The 19,894-nt window shown below is 43.2% G+C and overlaps 1 protein-coding gene across 1 annotated transcript in view; it reads right to left on the minus strand.

Annotated features, from left to right (window-relative positions):
* The window catches only part of lrmda (leucine rich melanocyte differentiation associated), a 230,350-nt gene that overhangs the window by 59,848 nt on the left and 150,608 nt on the right, over nt 1–19,894 (minus strand). The window contains exon 5 of the mRNA XM_052080056.1: nt 18,152–18,278. Coding sequence (XP_051936016.1) covers nt 18,152–18,278 — 127 coding nt within the window. The remainder of the gene's footprint in view (nt 1–18,151; nt 18,279–19,894) is intronic.

Genomic DNA, 19,894 nt, shown 5'->3' on the forward strand with positions numbered 1-19,894 from the left:
GTCACCATGTGATTAAGTTTATTTGTATTAGTTTTAAAATGTCTATTAACTATCGTCAAGGTCAGCTTCCATCCCGCCATCGTTCTGCACTTGCACCGAGGACGTGCTAGCAGATAAGGTGACATGAGAGGAAGAGCACAAAAAGGAAATCAACACAATGGTGAAATGGAGACACAAAGAGGGAAACATGAGAGAGAGAATCTGACTGACTGACAGGACTGAAGGCTCTGGACAAGGAAGGACCAGGTGAGGGAGCCAACGCATAGCAACCCGGTGTGTCGCAACTAGCATCTAGCAACTAGCCTGTCACAGTTCCTAACTAAGCCTGGCGTTTTCATCTGCCGTACACACAACGTCTTTTCTTGTGATGGAGATAAGATGTATAAATTATGAGCGGCTGACAAAGTCTACCGGAGCGCCGCCGGCGTCTCATCAATCACTAGCCTGCGTGTCAGCAGGTAACTGACGTGGCCCCTGGAGGCATGGCCCTCTCTTTAGGAGAGCGAGGCTTTTGTGGGCAAAAAATGTGTTTGCAGCTATGCACCACGGCTCTTGTACACATCTGAGTCGAGTGTGTCATTATTTGGCTGTGTGAACAGCTGATTCAGTCGCAGAACTCAGGCTGCAAAATAAAACATGTGAAATACACCACATTTGCATACATCATCATGAAAAAAACAAGACTATGGGTGTGTGTGTACTGAGCATTTTGCTCAGGGTAGTTTTAGATTACAATGGATTCTGGAAAGAGATTGACAATCCGCTGGGTCAAGTGCTATCAGTCAGAAAAAGGCCGACCCACTATGACAATTGGTCCTGACAATCCTCCGTAAATGCAGGCTTCATATAAAAAAATAAAATAAAATGTACTACAGAGGTTGACTTTAAGGCTTGCAAAATTAAAAACAAACAAAAAAAACTTTCAATGAATTTAGAATGAATTCCGAGTTCTTGTTTGTAAAGCCCACAGAGACTGCAACTTTAGTGCAAAATAACATCTTTGCAACAGTAAGCAATATCCTGACACAGTTTGAAATTCAAAGTCCCGTTTTAAGTTCTAGCCTATAATTTCAAGTTCTGAGCAAAAATCCACAGATATGACATGAGTGAAGAGAAAAATAGTTTGTCTCTGGAAAGTCATTGTGATATGTCAGAACCACAGTTGTCAATGAATTTAACTGGGAAACTTAAGATCACGACTCTGAGGTCCTGTTAAGAATGTTAGCATTTACATGCCGTTTCCACGGCAGCCTTCAGCTCATTGGTTACCCAATCGTGCTTGTGAAAGGTGGGCCAACGCACTTTATCCAAATGCTATAGTACGAGCTGATTGTGCCGCGATTGTGGAATTTGCCGCAAATTCTGAAGCTCTCCAAAACTGAGAGCAGTCCGCGGAAATAAGGGTGAGGTGTAGAATATGACATTTACATGTAGCTTTCATCCCGGCAACTAGATGTCCTCGGTCAGAAAGGCTGTTCTCACTGCAGGGCACGATGCCCAATTCTGAACTCTAATCTGTTTTGATACGTCTCTTCTTTTTATGTTCTCGACCATTTCACAAAAACAAATGTGTCCTCTAATGTTCACTGAACATGTCTATCATATGACACGTATGTGTACAAAACACACCGTCGAGTGACACAAGCTAAAGATGACGAAACATTTGTGGGTGGCTGGAGGTCAGGGGATCGACGTAACCCGAATTTTAACATTAGTCGGAACATACCTCTATTATTCGAGTAGTAAAATCATAATAAATGATGGAAAAACAATCGGCAAGGTTTTAGCTGGGCATGACTTCTTGTGTATGTTCCAATGTAGTTTTATTTTGCTGTGCAAACTGGTTCATTTTGGGTGATGTGTCACCCAGTACCCCCTGTCAACGTACACTCAAGAATAACAATCTTCATAAAAATCTGAGCCAAAATGTGTGAAACACATAATTCCTTTCTTTCGGAACTGACTAACCCAAATCAAATGACTTCAAACAACATCACTGAAGAGCAAGGTAGTGCACGCTCACGAACAAAATATCGATCTTCTGTCTCCAAATGAAGTTCAAGAAGATGAGATGGAAGACGAAAACACCGACTCCCCCGCGGCGATGTGAGAAAGATCTCTGGCACCAAAGAGAAGGAAGCCTGTCATGTTCTGTGTGACGAGCTGAAAGACGAGAGGTGGCCAGGGTATTCCTTCCTCCTCCCCCAACCCCCCGCAAAAAACAAACGTCCGCAAACAAACAGTTCCACCCCACCGAGAAGAAGACGGGACGGTGAGTCACGAGAAAAAGGCAGACAGGTGTCAGGAGAGAAAAGCCTGCGTCACAGAGGACACTCGGAGAGAAGATGGCTGAGAGGAAGATGATGACATGAGGAGAGCTCATGAAAGGATCATCACTCTGGTTGCCTCCTGCCTTCTAGCCTGCTGGACTTGTTTGGATACCTGGCAAGGAAGTGCTTCTGACTTTGATCATTGAATTCATTTACCAGTCAGTGATGGTGTCGTGGTGAATTCACCTGACTTCAATTCAGCTTCAACTCAGTTGTCACTGGGTATGATTGTGAGATGAATGGCTGTGTGCTTCTAGATTAGCGAAAAAAATTCAAGGAGTAGAAAAATTTTTGGTTGGTATGCTTCCGTCTTCTTCACTCAGCTCAAGCCCACACAAAGAAATTGTGAATTGAATTTGCTCTATTTTATTTTGTCAAGTGTTCTCCCCATGCCTGTGTGGCTTTTCTCCAGGTCCTCCGGTTGCCTCTCACATTCCACAAATCTGCTTAATGGAAAAACTCTAAATGGTCCCTAGATGTGGGCCCTGCGATTGGCTGGCAACCAGTTCAGCCGACAACACTCGTGAGGATAAGAAGATCAGAAAACGGATGGATGGATGGACACGATTAAACATGAGCATATATGTTGATAATTTTAGGAGATGTAATGAATGATTGTGCTGTGGAGTATGTCAAGAACTGCTTCATTGATGTCCAGGAGAGATTATTTCAAAGAGCGTCATGAAATTTATCCTGAAATGATCTTCTGGCTATATTGCAAGTGGCTCAAGTCTACCCACCCATTGCCTTTGAAATTCCCCGAAGAGACATTTGACAAAAGCATGCTGCCACTGTAAACAGCAAAGTCTGACAGCATGCACTCAGTGCTGGTACGACGGCCCCCTCACTGGGAAAGGAGTTCTGCACAGGTGTAATGAAATCCAGTGCCTCTCAGATTACCTCTCAACACACTGAGTGGGGGACTCTGCCAGTGGTGCCTCGTTGTATCATCGCCTATCTGCCTTACACATCAGGTGATCCCTAGGGATGCTTATTATTATAGCGTATTAAATGTCTGGGCCACGGGTGGTAGATTTAACCAAGATAAATGGTTCTTCCAGAATGAAACAACGAGTTGGTGTTGCAAGGTCGGACGTTTTCGCTACCCTTGGGAGTTGTTTATTAAAGTGAGCGAAAAGGGAAGAGGAAAGGCAGTATTAAAGAAAATACGAGATCAATTGTCTGTCAGAACGCCTCTGCCGTGCCGTGCCACCCACCGCCATAGAAGAATAGTTTGTTGTCGTCAGTCTCCAATGAAATGACAAACCTTTGTTCCGCGTGGCCCGAAGAAGTTTTCCTTGAAGCGGAATATGTCTTGTTAATCGTGACTCACATTGCATCTCACAGGATGTCTTATTACAGACCTGCACACCTCCTTGGCTCTCCATCACTTTTCCAAGCATGTAACAGTGCAAAGAAGTCAGACCTATTCTGGGAAGACAAATCTGTCAGCATCTAACTTAAAGCCGACTGCAAATAGCATCAGAATGAAATTGTCGGGGGTTATAACTCCTTTGATAACCACTTTAAGTTGTGAGCAATTTGACAGCATCTGTTTATTTTATTTATTTTGAACAAGACGATCACTGCGGCTGGTCATTTTACACTTCCACAAATGATAAACTGGAGTCCAAGAAAGTGGCATTGGGGTCAATCCGGATCAGTGTTTCATGATTGAATATGTTCTTTTTTCTACAAGTATGAAAAAAAAATTAAACCAGTTAAGGTGGTCAGCCCCGGGCTGCAAACGGTGACCTAGTTTGAGTCATTCGAGTGTTCAGTGTTTGGTGTCCACGTAACAAACATGTAACAACTGATTTGACCATAACATTCAACAAATGTCTGCAAACAAAGTTGTGAGTGAACTGTCTTCATTTATTCAGGAAGTCTTGATTTAAAGCAGATATCATGTGTTTATTGAATTTGCATAAATTGGATGTCCACTAAACAGCAAAGCCAAAAGAACATCTTCGCCCACTTCACTGTCCGCCTGTGCCCTGCAGGCCTATGCCAACATTTCACGGCCCATTCTAACGCCCCAGTGAATGAAAGAAGAATGCTGTTTGAGTGGCACTTGAACCTTCTGCCCCGCCAATGACCTCGACTACACCCTTGGCAGCTCTCGGTCTTCCGAATGCGTCCACGGCTCAACAAGAATGTCCCTCTGTCCTCCTCTGTTTCAGCTTAATTTCCTCTTTAGCGCGAGCGCCATTCTCCCGCCGACCCCCGCTCATCACACGGCTTCCCTCATTCTCTGCCGCCTCTATTCAGAAGTGGAGAGGGAAAGAAAAATGCCTCTTTACTAGCAGAAAACAAGGATGAGTGGCTATTCAGAGAGGGGCGGCTTGGGAAAAGGGGCTCAAATTGTTTGTGAAACGCGGACTAGGAGATAGTCCGCGTAGTATGGGAAGATACATGTAAGTGCAGTCTCGAGAGGGACACTTCAGACGAAAGATATGAATAGAAAAGAACAGCACAACTGCAAATGAGCATACGTTCACTGCAAATGAGTATACACCGGATTTCATTCACCCTCATGCCGAGTAATCATCAATACGAGTTTATTTTGACGCAGGTAATTTTTGGAATGCCTCCCTCCTCAAATGATCAGGATCGTTATTATCCTTCTGCTGAGCTTGCCGATGCCATCGGCACTGTTGATTTGTCAGAGGCTGAGCTGACTTTAACTCACAGGATTTGCATCTTTTGCATTCTTGCAAGGTAAAGGTTCAGCTCGTACCACAATGTCAATTCCCACAGCGTGCCATGCAGGCCATCATTGAAACGTTATCCTCCTGTCATTCACGTGACATTTCTGACAGGTTAAACCCTTAATGGAGTCAATTTGACTGGTTAATCCAGCGCGGTAACATCCTTCTTGTCTCTGTGTGGGAAAGGTCGCACAGTTCCTTCAACTCTCAAGCATTCTTCTCATCTTTGCCTCCAACCTCCGCATGCTCATCACCGGCTTCTCCTTAACCATCGTCCGCATGAGGAGGTGTCAAGTCTACCTGTTTCAACAGCACATACACCCTTCGCGTGACCCACAGTCACAGACCTTCGGGGGACATTAATTATAGACGAGTCGGACTTGTTGAGAGGAAAGAGACAGTCAGACAGAAGCGAGGAGAGCGAATGACACATAGGGGAGCAGCGAGAGATAAATGCGGAGATGTTGTTACAGCAGCTGTCACATCCCAATCACCCAATCCTGCTGCACCCGAGGTCACGCTGTGGCTTCACGTGATCAGGTGTCACGTTCATCATATTTGCGGTTGTTTGCAGGTGATGTTTCGGAAGGAGCGTTTTCTCCTTGTCATCATAAACAGCAGCATCTTACTCTGGTAGGATGTGTTTTAAAGGCCGTGTGGTTGATGTTGTTCCACAACGGATCAGCAGTGTATTCATTTTCTATCCCGATCGTTGGGGTAGAGGGGTTAGCTGGATCCCATCCCAGATGGCTTGAGACAAGAGGCAGGGTGCTCTCAATCACAGGGACATGCAGACAAGCAATCATTCACACTTCCAACCTTCAAAATTCAGACTCTTCAATTAGCCTAACATGCAGCACACAAGAAGGCCAGTGCCGAGATTAGAACTGGACTGTCAGAATTGTGAGGTAGATGTGCTAGCCACTGGGCTACTGTACTACCCTATGACAGATCAAAGTATGAAAATTGGTTGCTGTAGAGACGTCCATGATTTCTACTAGAACACTGCCAAGGTGGTCTTGAACAAAGCACTGAACCACCAAATTCTTGGGCCGCTATTTCATGGGCAGACCCTTCTCCTGACTTCTTCCTTCCATGCCTCCCACCCTCGCTCCCTCCATCCATCCATTCATTGAGCTATGAATTGCTGATTCTGCTTACCCTGTTCACGGGCTTAGCCTAGCTACATTATGGTGGACAAACCATAAAAACAACCCTCCATGATTGGAATTTGGGTACAAGTTTAGGTTCCTACTATGCGATATACGTATCATCTCATCAAAGGTAGATTTTGATTTGCTGGAGCCAATTACAATTTTGTGGTCAGTTAGGAAATGAGTCCAGGCAAAAAAAAAACAAACCGAAGTGAAATCAAAATGTTATTCTCAGATTGGACTAAGGCCTCCTCCTTCATCCATCGATTCATTTTCTAACTCCTTTATCCTCACAAGGGTCGTGCTGGAACCTATTCCAGCTGCCTTCGGGCAGTTGGCAGGATACGCCCTGAACCGGTTGCCAGCCAAACACATAGACGAAAAACCACCCGCACTCCCACTCACACCTAGTAACAATTTATGGTGTCCAATCAGCCTGCCATGCATGTTTTTGGAATGTGGGAGGAAACCGGAGTACCCGGAGAAAACCCACGTAGGCACGGGGAGAACATGCAAAGTCCATACAAGAAGGCCGAAGCCGGAATAGAACACTGCACTTCTGCACTGCGAAGCCGATGTGCTCACCAGTCGACTACTGTTTCAATTACAATTCTAGCATGAATCGGATGCATACCCCTACGATTGCAGGCTAACAGACGTGTGCAGCCCCCTCACCTGCCACATGTCTTCCTGTTTATCTGTTCATGCATCCACCCACCTCTGCATTTTCCATACTGCTTATCCTGTGAGGGTCATCACAGGGGCAATACCCCAGATGACTCCACCCTAGACTGGCCACCAGTCAATCGAGTAAGCTACTAAATCACCAATGCCCATCTGTCTCTCTACTCCAGTTTCTGGATGCTTTGGGAAGCCAGATGGAAGAAGCATCTTAACGCTTTCATCCTGTTTCTCGTAGTGTTCCAGAATCACACACCTTACACGTTAGTAATGCACCAAGCAGAATGAAACAAAGTCTAAGGATAAAAGCATAGATATATGATAATTTGACATTTCTCTTGTACAGATGAACCGCAGCCGAGCGATCAAAGCAATCTGTCCAAACAAATGGTTCCTCTTGCACATTACCGTGCTAGATTAGACGACTCTTGGCCATTTGATTCCCCACCGTCTCGACAGCTCCTCTTCCTAATGGACGGTGTGTGGGGAGGGGGGGTTTCACAAAACGCAAAACAGGGAGAGGTCAACGCGTCTGAAGGTTACCCCTGTCGGCGAATCTAAATAAATAACATTCAGGTGCGCTATTCTCTGTCAGCCGAGCGTCTTAATGATGCCAAGTTAACACATACTAAATAACAGTGTCTTCCCACGTGCTGACAGCTTCAGAAATAATTGACCAGCGCGGTCCAAACTGAGACGCAGTAGGCAGAGAATTCAATCCTGCACCTGACAGAACCTATTGAGCATGTCACCACATTTTGCATTATACACGCAGCAATGTCAGGTCGGGGATGCGGCCTCCTGCGACGTATCTGCGGCTCCATCGTGGAGGCAGGCTAAATTACCAGACTCTCCGTAATACGCTCGAGTTAACTAATTTCCTGACAGCGACAGCCTCATAAGAGAAGTCTCAGATAGAGTTGCTGTCAAAAATTTGACTCAAGTGTTGTTGTTTCGCTCGGTGTCCTCATCCTTGTCAGCCTCTTTATTCAAGCGCTCACATCCAATATCCTCCCCCTAGCACAACAAGATCATCTTTAATTCCAGACAAAGACATACTGTACATACAGCTAAAAAAACGAACAAAGGAGAAATACAATCTTATCACGCAGTTTGACATTTCATCCACAGGTTCCCATGCATAGGAAGGTAAAGCCGGAGGGTTTTTTTTTGGGGGGGGGGGGGGGGGGATTGGTGTTGTTGAGCGACATGACAGTTTTAAAGCCGACATAAACTCCCATTATGTTGCTGGCCAATGTACATTGACATGCCGCACATACGGGATATGGTGTCCTGTCATTTACTTGTTATACATATGTAAATCTTTCACACTCTGACACAAAAGTGGTTTGCGGAACAAAAACCTCACCTCGGCAACAAGGTCACGGGGGGGAACACGACCCCGTGACACACAAAGCCAAGTTTTACCTGCCGGTGATCACAGGGAAAGATGACAATGGCGCGGTGTTGATGTTACCACGCAGGAAGCGCAACTCAGACCAGCGGCGTCCTAACACAATCCCTCCCCCTGCTTTTGCCACTCTTGTCTTTTTGAAAGTCCAGAAAGCTTTTCTTTCTCTTTTTGTACTTGCTCCCATTCAGCCGGACACCATGGCTGATCATTGACTCAAAAATGACCGTAGGTGGAAACGCTAGCTTTCATTACACAAAGTATAAATAATGTAATCCATCAGCCCTGTCAATCAGGATGATTGATTATGGTGTGTCAGGGAGGAGAGTGACACATTAGAAAAGTTTGGTTAACAATGACTGTAGCCGGAGCGGGGCGGCTGCCACCCAGTCCGGTGATTAATGTGTTGTCAGCCTGTAATCCCACACCCACGCCTAATGAGGCAAGAACTTATCATTTCAGCAGAGTGGCAGATGTCAGGGAGAAAAGAATCCAAGTGGATGAAAACAATATCCCTTTTTCCTCACTTTTCTAGCCAGTGTTTGACATGTGTGACAAGCTCCCAATCCCCCCACCACACACGCGCGCGCGCACGCACGCGCACGCGCACACGCACACGCACACGCACACGCGCACACACACACACACACACACACACACACACACACACACACACACACACACACACACACACACACACACACACACACACACACACACACACACACACACACACACAGACTACCTGTGGAAGAAACTTTAGCGGAAGGACTTTGTGATGGATGCTGGTAAAAGTTGCTGAAAGAAGACTCTGACAACACGACCAGCAGACAAAAACTGGCGTAACGGATTGAATTGAAACGTCTCTGGGCTAACACGGCTATGGAAAATACCCGGTATTAAGTCTTTAAGGAATTTAAAGAAGTTGGGTGCAAGTACGGGTGTAACACAAATGAGTTAACTGCAACATGGTTTCAAAGGCACAATTGTTGGGACATAACTCATGGTTTTCTTTTTTCTTTTTTTTTTGTCTGGGTTTTTTTCTTACCAATTTTGGTTATGGGTCATGATATAATCAATCATTTAAAAAATATATGTAACATCTGATATCCTTTGACCGGGAATGTTTTCCTATGTGAATACAGTAGAAAATATCACATATACACACACACAGTACATCAAAATTATGGCTAAAGAAGCACACAACCTCAAATATGGTGTAAATATGGTACATACGAGCAGTATAAAAATATGGTAGCCAGAGGAATGATGTTGCGGGCATCTGCTTTTAAACCTACAATCCAGACAAACTTCAAAAGTCTTTAGTATTTTTTTCAGATTGTTTATTTCGATGCGGCATGGTGATTTAGTGGTTGGCATGTCTGCATCAAGATCAGGAGATCCAGATAGAAAACTATTGCCCAATTAGGTTTGAAGTTACCGATCTATTCATGTGCCAAAGAGACCAAATCTAACAATCCGGGTCATGGCAACAATTGAAACGTTCTGGAAAAACTTGTACCAGTCCTTTTTCCTTTAATGCTTGCAATATTGCACTAAAACAGAAACTACCGGAAAAACGTATATTCTCAGTTGAACTATTTAATCGATGTCAGAAATATTGAAACCGTTGTGAGCCCTTTTCTGCTAGATGCAGATGAAGGTCTGTCCAAAACGGTTTCTACTCTTATACTGTCTCTTCCTAGTCCATGTGACAATGTGTGACTTGGTGGTTTTAATTCCGGGGTGTCAACCTCATTTTTGTCATAGGCCACATCATAATGACATTTATTTTTTTGGAGGGCTGTTATGAAATCAAATCCACGTATGACCAATCTATTTATGCCACCATTATCAAGGGACAAACCTGATTCAACCTGGTTGTCAGTTGCTCCTGTTTAAGGGCTGATAACTTTCTCACATATTGGCCGACAAATACTGGACAAGTAATACCTGACCAAATAAACCATGCCAACGGTCCCAGCAAACTAGAGTTCCACTGATTGTGCTCGAGTGAAAGTAAGCAAGTTTATCAACTACCAAATGCTCCAGCAGCATCTGCATTCTATAAACAACGAGAGCTTTACTTGACTTATCTGATAAGAATCTAAAGCAAAGCTGCTCAGGGAGGATGTTCCTGACAGTCAAGTTCAAAGTAGAGCGAGCGCTGAGCTGATTAACGTCAGCATCATCTGAGATGATGGCAACTGATGGAAAGTTGGGTTTCATGCTTCGGAAAGTGGCGAAAGAGAGTCGCAAACAAAGCCAGCTGTCTCTCATTACATGAACAGCATCTTCCTGTCACCAAGGAGATCATCGGGGAGGATTAGCTTTGATCGGGCTGATAGGCTAACGCGTTGAGACACGCTGGAATTTAATAGCTAAAAGCATCAATTGAATCGAGGGCGTAACTGAAGAGAAATGCAACCGCAGCCCAAAGATGCTGTTGTTCAATAGTGGATCAGAACCATGAGGGATGCAACAGGAAAGCTGGAAAGTACAGTTTTGGGTTAACCCTTTAATGCACCAACAATAACCTGTAACCTGATAAAATGATAAACTGTCCACTGGAGTAATCGCTGTCCCCGAACGGGTTAATGTATCGTATCGTACTCCAGGTCTCATCTTGCACACCCGAGTGGTTCAAAATTTCCATTGCTTCAATATTATGCTTTTTCTTGTTTTGAAATCGCAATGATCCCTGAGCAAATGTTGCTGTTTTTACTTCTCTCTTCTTTTCCACTCAACTGTTTTCTTGCACTTTTCTTTGACGTCAGCAGAATTTCTCCCTGCGGAGAGAAAATGAAGCGAAGGCTTTGCCAACTTGAAACAGATAGAACACTTATCTTTTTTTTTTTCAAATTAGAAAAAATAAATCATGTCATCGGACCAGTTTGGGATGGCTATTAACATTTTTAAAACGGGGGGTATGTTTTAGAATTACTGGACAACCTTGGCCTGTTTTCAGACAAGCTTTTGAGTGGACCACAACACACAAGAGACATCACAACAGCAGACACTTCACCACAGAGGCGTTTCCTTTCGAAAGTGGATGTCAGCAGAAGGGGAGGAAAATCACTTAATGCGACGCAGCCACTTCAACGTCTCCTCAAAGTCCTTCGGAAGGCTTGTTTGTTTTCCTGCTCCGAGCCGAGCCAAAATGGAATAGTTCATCTATCATTTTACGCTGACGGGAGTTGCTCGTGACACGCGAGGTCGTGCACCCCTTCGTCTGCAGCCTTTGAAGAGGAGCCATAAATCAATCCCGGCGCTATTACTTCAAATTAATTGTGCTTTAAAAAGTTTTCCAAGGTGTTTATTATACTTGCGCGCCGATGATTTATGTGGACGGTGTTAGTCACTCCCCTCTAATTGCTGTTGTTTTCCCTGCTTGTGGCCCCCCTGTGACCTCCTGACATGATGGCCAAAACACCGGCTTTACCGGAGAAGTTATGAAATAATTGCAAATGCATTCTAACACACACACGCGCACATACAGGCGAGCGCTTTTTACCGAAAATAGCCTGAAGGAGTGAACCCTACAACGATTGCTCGGATTTATCAACTTCAACCATCCTACAAACAAAATACATCAAAGCGATTGCTTGTGAACATTTTTGTGAATCGAGGTCAGTGTCTGCATTGAATTTGCTCACAACTGTTGTGGTTAGTTTCGGAAGACGTTTTGTCTCTCAGCCGAGCAAGCTTTATCAGTTGATGCCGAAAGACGCACTTGGACAGCGGAAGTCCAAGCAAGAAGTGAGTCCATGCAATTATACACAGATGCGCAGTCAAAAAAAGGCAACGTCAATAAAAAATAAAAATTGAATAATTATGAAACTGACAAAAAAAGGTTGGGACGTGACATTTCGTGGAATGGAATGTTACATAATCCCAAAAAAATGTTAACATGTCAGCTTGGGGAAACTCACTTCAACCATTCCATTTGTGTTTTTCACCTTCACCTTCACCTATCCCTTGACCTCGGTTGTGGTCGTTGGGGCGCCCGTGAAGACCCTTTCACTGTTTCTTTCCAACCGTCTCTGTTTTCTGCCTCTCTCTGGGACTTTGCTAAATCCAGGTTGGTCCACTCTCTGATGTTGTCCTCCCACCTCTTTTTCTGCCTTCCTCGTTTGCGAGATCCTTGTACAGTTCCTTGTAGCACCGTCTTTGCAAGGCCTGATGATCTCGTAACAAGGCCGTACCACCGTAACTTCCGTCTTTTTACGACGGTGAGTAGGTTGTCATGGTGCCCGATAGCTTGTTGTATCCTATTTTGAACTTCCTCGTTTGTTACATGATCGGTGTAAGGGATGTTTAATATCTTCCTGTAGCATCTCATCTCCATTGCAAGGATCTTTCTTTGGAGATCTGCTGTTAGTGTCCAGGTTTCACATGCATATAGGAAGATTGACATGACAAGGGAGCTTTGTGTTTTTAGCGTACCCAATATTGAATATATCGAATTAACTTTTCACAATGAAAATATTGGCCCGCTAGCTTTTTCAAATTGTTTAAACTTCAGTCCATGCATTTTACAAAGGGGATTATTTGATCAGCTTTGACACGGAAAAAGCAAGATAAAAGTTGTTAACAACTAAAAATAATTTAGGGAGAAAATACATGACATGCTAATCGCACTCCATCCATTCCATCTATGTAAACGTACTAATTTCCTTCTTTTTTTTTTTGCAATATGAATCTATTGCTTTCTTTTCATTTCTGCTGATGCCTATTTAGACAGCAATAGTTTTTACTAGAAATCCAAATGTTATTACTTTCAGATTTTTTAGCCTGTTTAGGCAGCAACAATATTTACAGCAAGTGTATGTTTTATTTTTAATTTTTTTACCATTGTGTTGGTATTTTTATTTGATTCAAGGAAATGCTTTTTTTGGCCTTACTTTTTGCTCAAAGTTTTTGTTTTCTCATGGGCCCAGAAATACGGCTACCCTTTGATTGCTGTTTCCAAGAAGTAAGATTAATTTTGCCTTCGTTTCCTGAAGACGATGACACCTAACATAACCCAACATTATTGATATAAACATTACGAATACATGCTGAAACTGCAGCTCTGTTCATTCTCAATCTACCGTGCATATCCTGCTGGAGAGCATCATCGAATGAGGGTGGCAACAAATCAGGCGTCTTGAAAGACTCGCCATGGTGCACACCAAAAGCCAGAAAGCAAATAAACTGGCCTCGACGGCAATCCGTTGGGTTACGCTGTATTTCCTGAGAAGCACATTCTCTCCCTGAGGACACATTTGTTCACTGCAATCATTTCGTAAAGGCACCAAAGGCACATTCACAAAGTGCGATATGACACGCCATTTTTTATGTTCGAGAACTTTGGAGAAGGAATAACTCTTGAGTAGCAGAGCCGGATGTGGCAACTGCACGATTTACTACCATATTTGAAAAAGGAAGGCCAAGAGCCAAGCCATAGCTAAATGCCTTCTCGTCCACCCCCCCTCCCACACACACACACACTCTGCATTGCCACATAACCCGCAATGATGTATCCCATAATGCACAATTATGAGTCTACAACAGAGCAGTCAGTTGTAAATTTGGACGGACTTCCTTTCGTTCAAACTTAATATGAGCTGCTGTCTGCTGTAAAACAAGTTTGCGTCTACAGTTGAGGAGGAGCGGGGGGCGAGGTGGGGTGGGGATCTACTTTAAGGACTTTCCTGGCTCTGTCAATGTCGATTCCCGTGAAGAAGTGTTACCCTGTGCGCTCCGTGCCTCGTGGGACCCTCAAACCACCCGCAAAGTCTGTTTTAAATTATACGCAGAAGAAGGTTGTCAGGAGGAAAAATGTGTGTTCATGCTACGAAATCAAGTCAGGGAAAATTTAAGTGACGTCCGAGGAGAGTTTTAAACGCGCTGACATCGTCCCCGAGTTGTCTATGGCCTTGTTTTAGTCACAGTAAAACAGGCCAGGAGTCAATGTTCTAGTTTAGTTTGCCGTGTGCTATTTTTTTCAACTGGTGTTTTTTTTTTTTAGGGGGCGGGGGTTCAGAAAGCAGAATGTGCAGTTCATGAACAGACATGATTGGTCGCAAGAGAGCGCGCCCCGGGCAAAGTGAGGTTGGAGGAACCGAGCCAAAAGGCACCACACGTATTTTCCGAAAGTCCAAAGGGCTCGATGTGGTTTATCGCCATGACCTCTAAACCCTTCTAGTGAATTATCACATTATGGCATTCCAACACGCCCAATTTCCCAAAATATAGCTCAAAGCTTTTCCAGCCCGAGTCAGCTTAACCTTGTGATTTTTGGAGAACATGTCAATTGTCCTGTTTTTTTCCTTCCCTTTTACATGGAGCATTGTATGTTATTTAGTTTTTTTTTTCATCTGTTTATACTTCATTTTCACACAGAAAATGCAATACAACATATTTCAACTTGATTTAAAGCATGTTTAAAGGAATTATACGACAAAAAGTTGATGGAAACATAAATTCTCTTTTCAAAGGTCTTGCAAATTGTTTTAAGGTTAGTTTGAGATAGAGATAACATTTATCATCCTGAAAATTGTTTATTTATTGATTTATATTTTAAAGATCACGATATACTCTCAATGCTGACCTGAGAGAAATCCAATCCTTTATGAAGATGCAAAAAAAAAAAAAAAAACCCCAGAATGAATATCAGGCTAACCCCATTAGTTCATGAATGAAAATGACAAGAAAAATGGCGGGTTGGATAGATGGATGTTTGCTTTACACATCAGTTCCATTGCAAGTAGAGTATAGTGTATATGGAAAAATGATGCTTTCACAACCGTGGCGCTTTCAGTAGCATGTGGTACCGCTCAATAACACATGCCATCGTGTTACACGGAAAAGGAAGAGGAGTTCAAACTCTGGCCACAATCCACCACGGTATGATTCATCGGCTCTCTCAAAACTTCTGTGATGACTCTGATTGTAAATCACTTAAAAAGAAAAAGGAAAAAAAAAGGCTCCTTCACTGAGTCTTGAAACATCTGAATTGCATGTGTTGCAATGGTTTGAGTTTATACAGTGCACAACATTCGGCACACCTGTGAAAATGAATAAAACAAATATTATGGTTGGAGATAGCAGTGATGTAAAACATTACTAGTCCACTCTAGTGAGTGATGTTTTTTAATATTTTAGTTGGGCAAACTATGGGTAGTACCACTCACTAACAAGTAACTGACTAAACAAGTTATTAATCAACCGAATAACTAATCAAGAGACATGCTGGACAACCAACCCAGCAACCAATAAACTAAACAACAAATGTCAACTAACAACCAAACAACCAACCACCAAAACAATGAATCAAATAACCAAAAGCCACCCGCCAGCAATGAAACGACTCATCAAATAACCGAACAACAAACTGACCAACCTAATAACTAACCAGATAACCAATTAACTGAGCAAACAAATAAACAAACAAATCCAACCAAATAATCCCACCAAACAACCAACCCATCCACTCAAAAATTAAGCAACCAACCACCAAAATCAATAACTGAACAAGTAACCAAATAATTTATTTAGCAAACAATCAAAACTCACACCAACCAACCAACGAAATAAGCGAAATAATAAATAAACAAATAACCAAGCTCAAACCAAGCAGCATTGGACAAACTCAATAACCAAGCAAGCAACTAACCCAATATGAAATCATCAAACCACTGATCAACTAATCAAACAAATAATCAAATCAACAACCTAACCAAATAACAAATCAACTAACTCATCAACCCATAAAACGATAAATTAACCAACTAATCTACCCACCAACCAACAAATAACAAACCAACAAATAAAACAAGCAACCAATGAACTACCGAAACCCCCCAAAACAGCAACGACCTCCACCAACTAACTGGGAGACACACTCCTTAAACCAAGCCCAACTAACTTAACAACCAATAAATCAGCACAGCAAAAATAACTAATGAACCAATCAGATACCCAATCATCCAACTTACCATCAAGCAACATATGCTGTAACCTCTTTCGTGTTGGCCTACACAATATGTACAGATTATTCGGTGCCATTGTAGCAGCGTACAAGATCCTCGGAAAAAAAAAAAAACAACAAACATACATAAATAGACAGTATACATCATATCGTCACGTACCGCAAATATATCTTCATCTAACATGTGAAAAGCATGTGGAGTCACTGGCAGACACATTTGTAACTACATGAGGCAATTAGAGAAGCCCCTCAGATGAGGAGGGGAGGGTGGTGTCATCTGTTCGGCCCTGCATGGACAAACCTTTTAAGTCACATCATTGCTGCTGGTGTATTTCTCTCTCGCTCTCTCTCTCTCTCGCTCAACACTTGCACCGCTTAACGCAATCCAGACAGCTAATTATGATCCTCTGTAACGAGGCAAATTGCACACACGGTGTACGGCATCCCGCTTCAAGAGGCGCAAAGCAAACACGCATCTAATTATGCCCTCGTCGGAGGCCGCTCTCCTGCTCGCTCCTTGTTAATTGGTCGCCAGCACCACTGGCGAGCTCGCAAATCACGCCGATGATGTGGACAATGAGAGCTGGGAGGTACTCATGGCTCGTCGAGTCTGCGAAAAAGTTGACACATCACATCTCATCGAGCTCAAGACAAATGGTACGGAAAGGCTGCGCCCACGTCTTCGGGCCAGACGGGGGAGCGTGTCCGCACACTCGGTGTAGACTCGACTAATGAGGAACAGTGAGAACACGATTTAAAAGATGCATAAATAAATTCTGGCGCGGGAAGGAAAAAGTGTGAGTGCATCGGGAAGTCGATGTGTCTTCATCAAAGCCGTAACCTTTTACTTTGCATAAAGAATAAATAATCATATACAGCTTGTTCAAAGACGCCAAGACACAAAGACACGCACGTCACGTCAGCTAGAATCAGTAATTATCTCGGCTTTCGTCTCCCAGCCAAACATTTCTCCCGCGCTGACAAGCTATGTAAATAAAATCTCATAAAGTGACTCCAGCCTGCCAAAATCACTGTAGAGGTCCCTGGTTTCTCTTTATATCAAGTGGTTGAACACTGTTTTCATTCCACTTTCTTCCATCTAGCAAACACGCCACACGGAGGTTAAATTATTTCTGTGTTTCATGAGATCTCAAAAGGGAAGCGTAGCGATGCCAAAAGACGACACCGTCCCCGCTGACTGCCTGAAAGATTTGTTTTTTTTCCCTTTCCCAGTGCACTTTTAAACCTCCATGCTTGATAAGCCTACCGCGGATCCATTTTTTTTAAACTCCCGGGCTCACCGGCGGAGACCCTGAGACCTTAAGACGACAAAGCGCAGCTAAATATTTCATGACCTCACAATTACATGCGATCAAATCAAGGCGAGGCATGATCATTCGCACTGCATTATCAAAGAGGCAGAAGAGGGCAAGGAAGAGTGAAAGAGGGGGTTTGAAGTCAGTTTTATCCCCGGCTCTAATTAGTCTGTGTGGCCCAAAACAAGAGTTGCGGAGGGGCGGGGGGGATAATTAAGGGATAGTGAGCGGCGTGTACGTGAGCTGTCATTCCAATCGCCAGCCATGTCACGCTTGCCGACACAAGCACGACCGGACAGCCGCCCGTCGTCTTTGATCTGGGCTCATGCATACGGAATCAGGTCAGCCCGTGGTCACACTCGGTTACACACTTTGCACACACAGATACACACTCTCTAAGTGAGGGTAAAATAAGAGGACCTTTCTAATCGGACACTGACACTCAAGTGTTTCGGGAAGGAGAAAAAAGATTGCAAAACAACGGATAGTAGGAGAAATGTAACGAAAATGGAGGCGGGGGGGGGGGGGGTCTGGGGGGGGGGGGGGGGGTAATAGGAAATGATCAAAACTTACGCCGTCCGATTTGGGCTTGACCACCTTCATGAATGCTCCTCTCGCCTGGGCCTCTATCGCTTCTTTTCTGGTAACTTTCCTGGTGTCGAGAAACTTCAGCTGCGGCAGTTTGTGCAGAACAAAATACCTATGGGGAGGTCATCCGATTAGTCCAAAACAAACCATTAGGAGGAGGAGGAGGAATTTAAGAGGAAAAAAGACCAAGATTTAATTTAAAAAAATGCAGGTCACACCCTATCTCTCTCTCTCACACACACATATTATATATATATATATATATATATATATATATATATATATATATATATATATATATATATATATATATATATAAACATTTTAGTTTAAAATGTACTTTACTTTAATTGTTTACTTGTTCAAGGTTACTATATTCAGTGCTGTGGAAAACAGTGCAACTCTCTCCGAACCAAACATAAGATAAGATCAGATAAGAAAACCTTGATTTGTCTCACAATGGAGAAATTCGCAATTTACTGTAGCAACATTTTGAAGGGAAGAAAGTAGAAAAACATATAGAAATAAATTTTAAAAATGAACTGGACATAGTACAGTATGCAATATAACGTATCAGCATACTGTATATGGAACTACATTTTACCACAAAAATAAATAAATAAATAAATGCAAGTTATGGTCAATTTTAAATAATAATAATGATTTTAAAAAGTGTACAGTATTTTATTTGAATTAATTAGGAACATAGTAGAAACGGTGGTACAAAACGGAAACTGTTCAAATGCAAACATGCACAAAGGACCTGTTTACTCAGACACGACGACGACGCCGAATTAACACTAATGATGTTTCCTTGAAGGTAATAACCTTCAAAGGTGATGAGAAGAAGTCGGACGTATAAATAGCATGAAAGGAGACGCTTGCCCGTCTGCCAGAGCTGTCATTCTGGTAGCATCACAGCATCTCTCCCAGCTTTCAGACACACTGTCTTTCATTGGGGCGGGGGATGGGGGAGTTGGGGAGAAACGTCAAAAGATAATGGTGGGAATACATAGATGACAACACATCTTTTCACAGGCTGGCAGAGAGAGAAAGAGGGTGAGAGAGCGAGAGAGAAGGGAGAGAAGGGAGCGGCATGTCAGGACCAAAAAAGGACACGCGTGCAGCAACTAAGTGGAAGGTGGGGAAGGAGGCAGGGTGTGGAGATGGAGTGAGAAGATGGCGATCGGGAAGAGGGCAGATGGCAAAATTCACGTCAATGTTTCAATCATAAGGAGGCAACGCTGTGATTTCAAGAGTTTTCGGTACTGTAGCATGAGTGGTCGGCCTTTGTCAAGTTTTATTCTGACATGAGGCTGCCTGGCCTTGAAACGGCAGAAAAGTTCAACTCCAGTCGTTTTCTTTTGCTTTATTTTGTGAAAACATTTGGACTATTTCTAAATGCTTTATGCTGGGTTGATAAGACAAAAGAAAAAATATTCTATGGAATTCCAAGTTAGACCAATGGCTGCCAGTGCTGTCTTCGATCATCTTTACTTGACCTCGAATCATCACAGTAGTGTTTCTGAGTACAAAAACTTTGTGTCTTATTTCCAGTTTCGAGGCTAATAATTTTCATTGAGGTTATTCTGAGTTAAAATCAAACTACAAATCAAAAGCATTGATTGTATTTTCACTCGCGGAGTCAAACATTTTGCGCATCCGTGTGCATGGCACATCCCAGGGAGACATCGGCTGCAACAAAATGAAACGCCAATATCAGCGGTT

This window comes from Hippocampus zosterae, chromosome 11 (assembly GCF_025434085.1).
Source record: "Hippocampus zosterae strain Florida chromosome 11, ASM2543408v3, whole genome shotgun sequence".
In the NCBI taxonomy this organism is placed as follows: domain Eukaryota; kingdom Metazoa; phylum Chordata; class Actinopteri; order Syngnathiformes; family Syngnathidae; genus Hippocampus; species Hippocampus zosterae.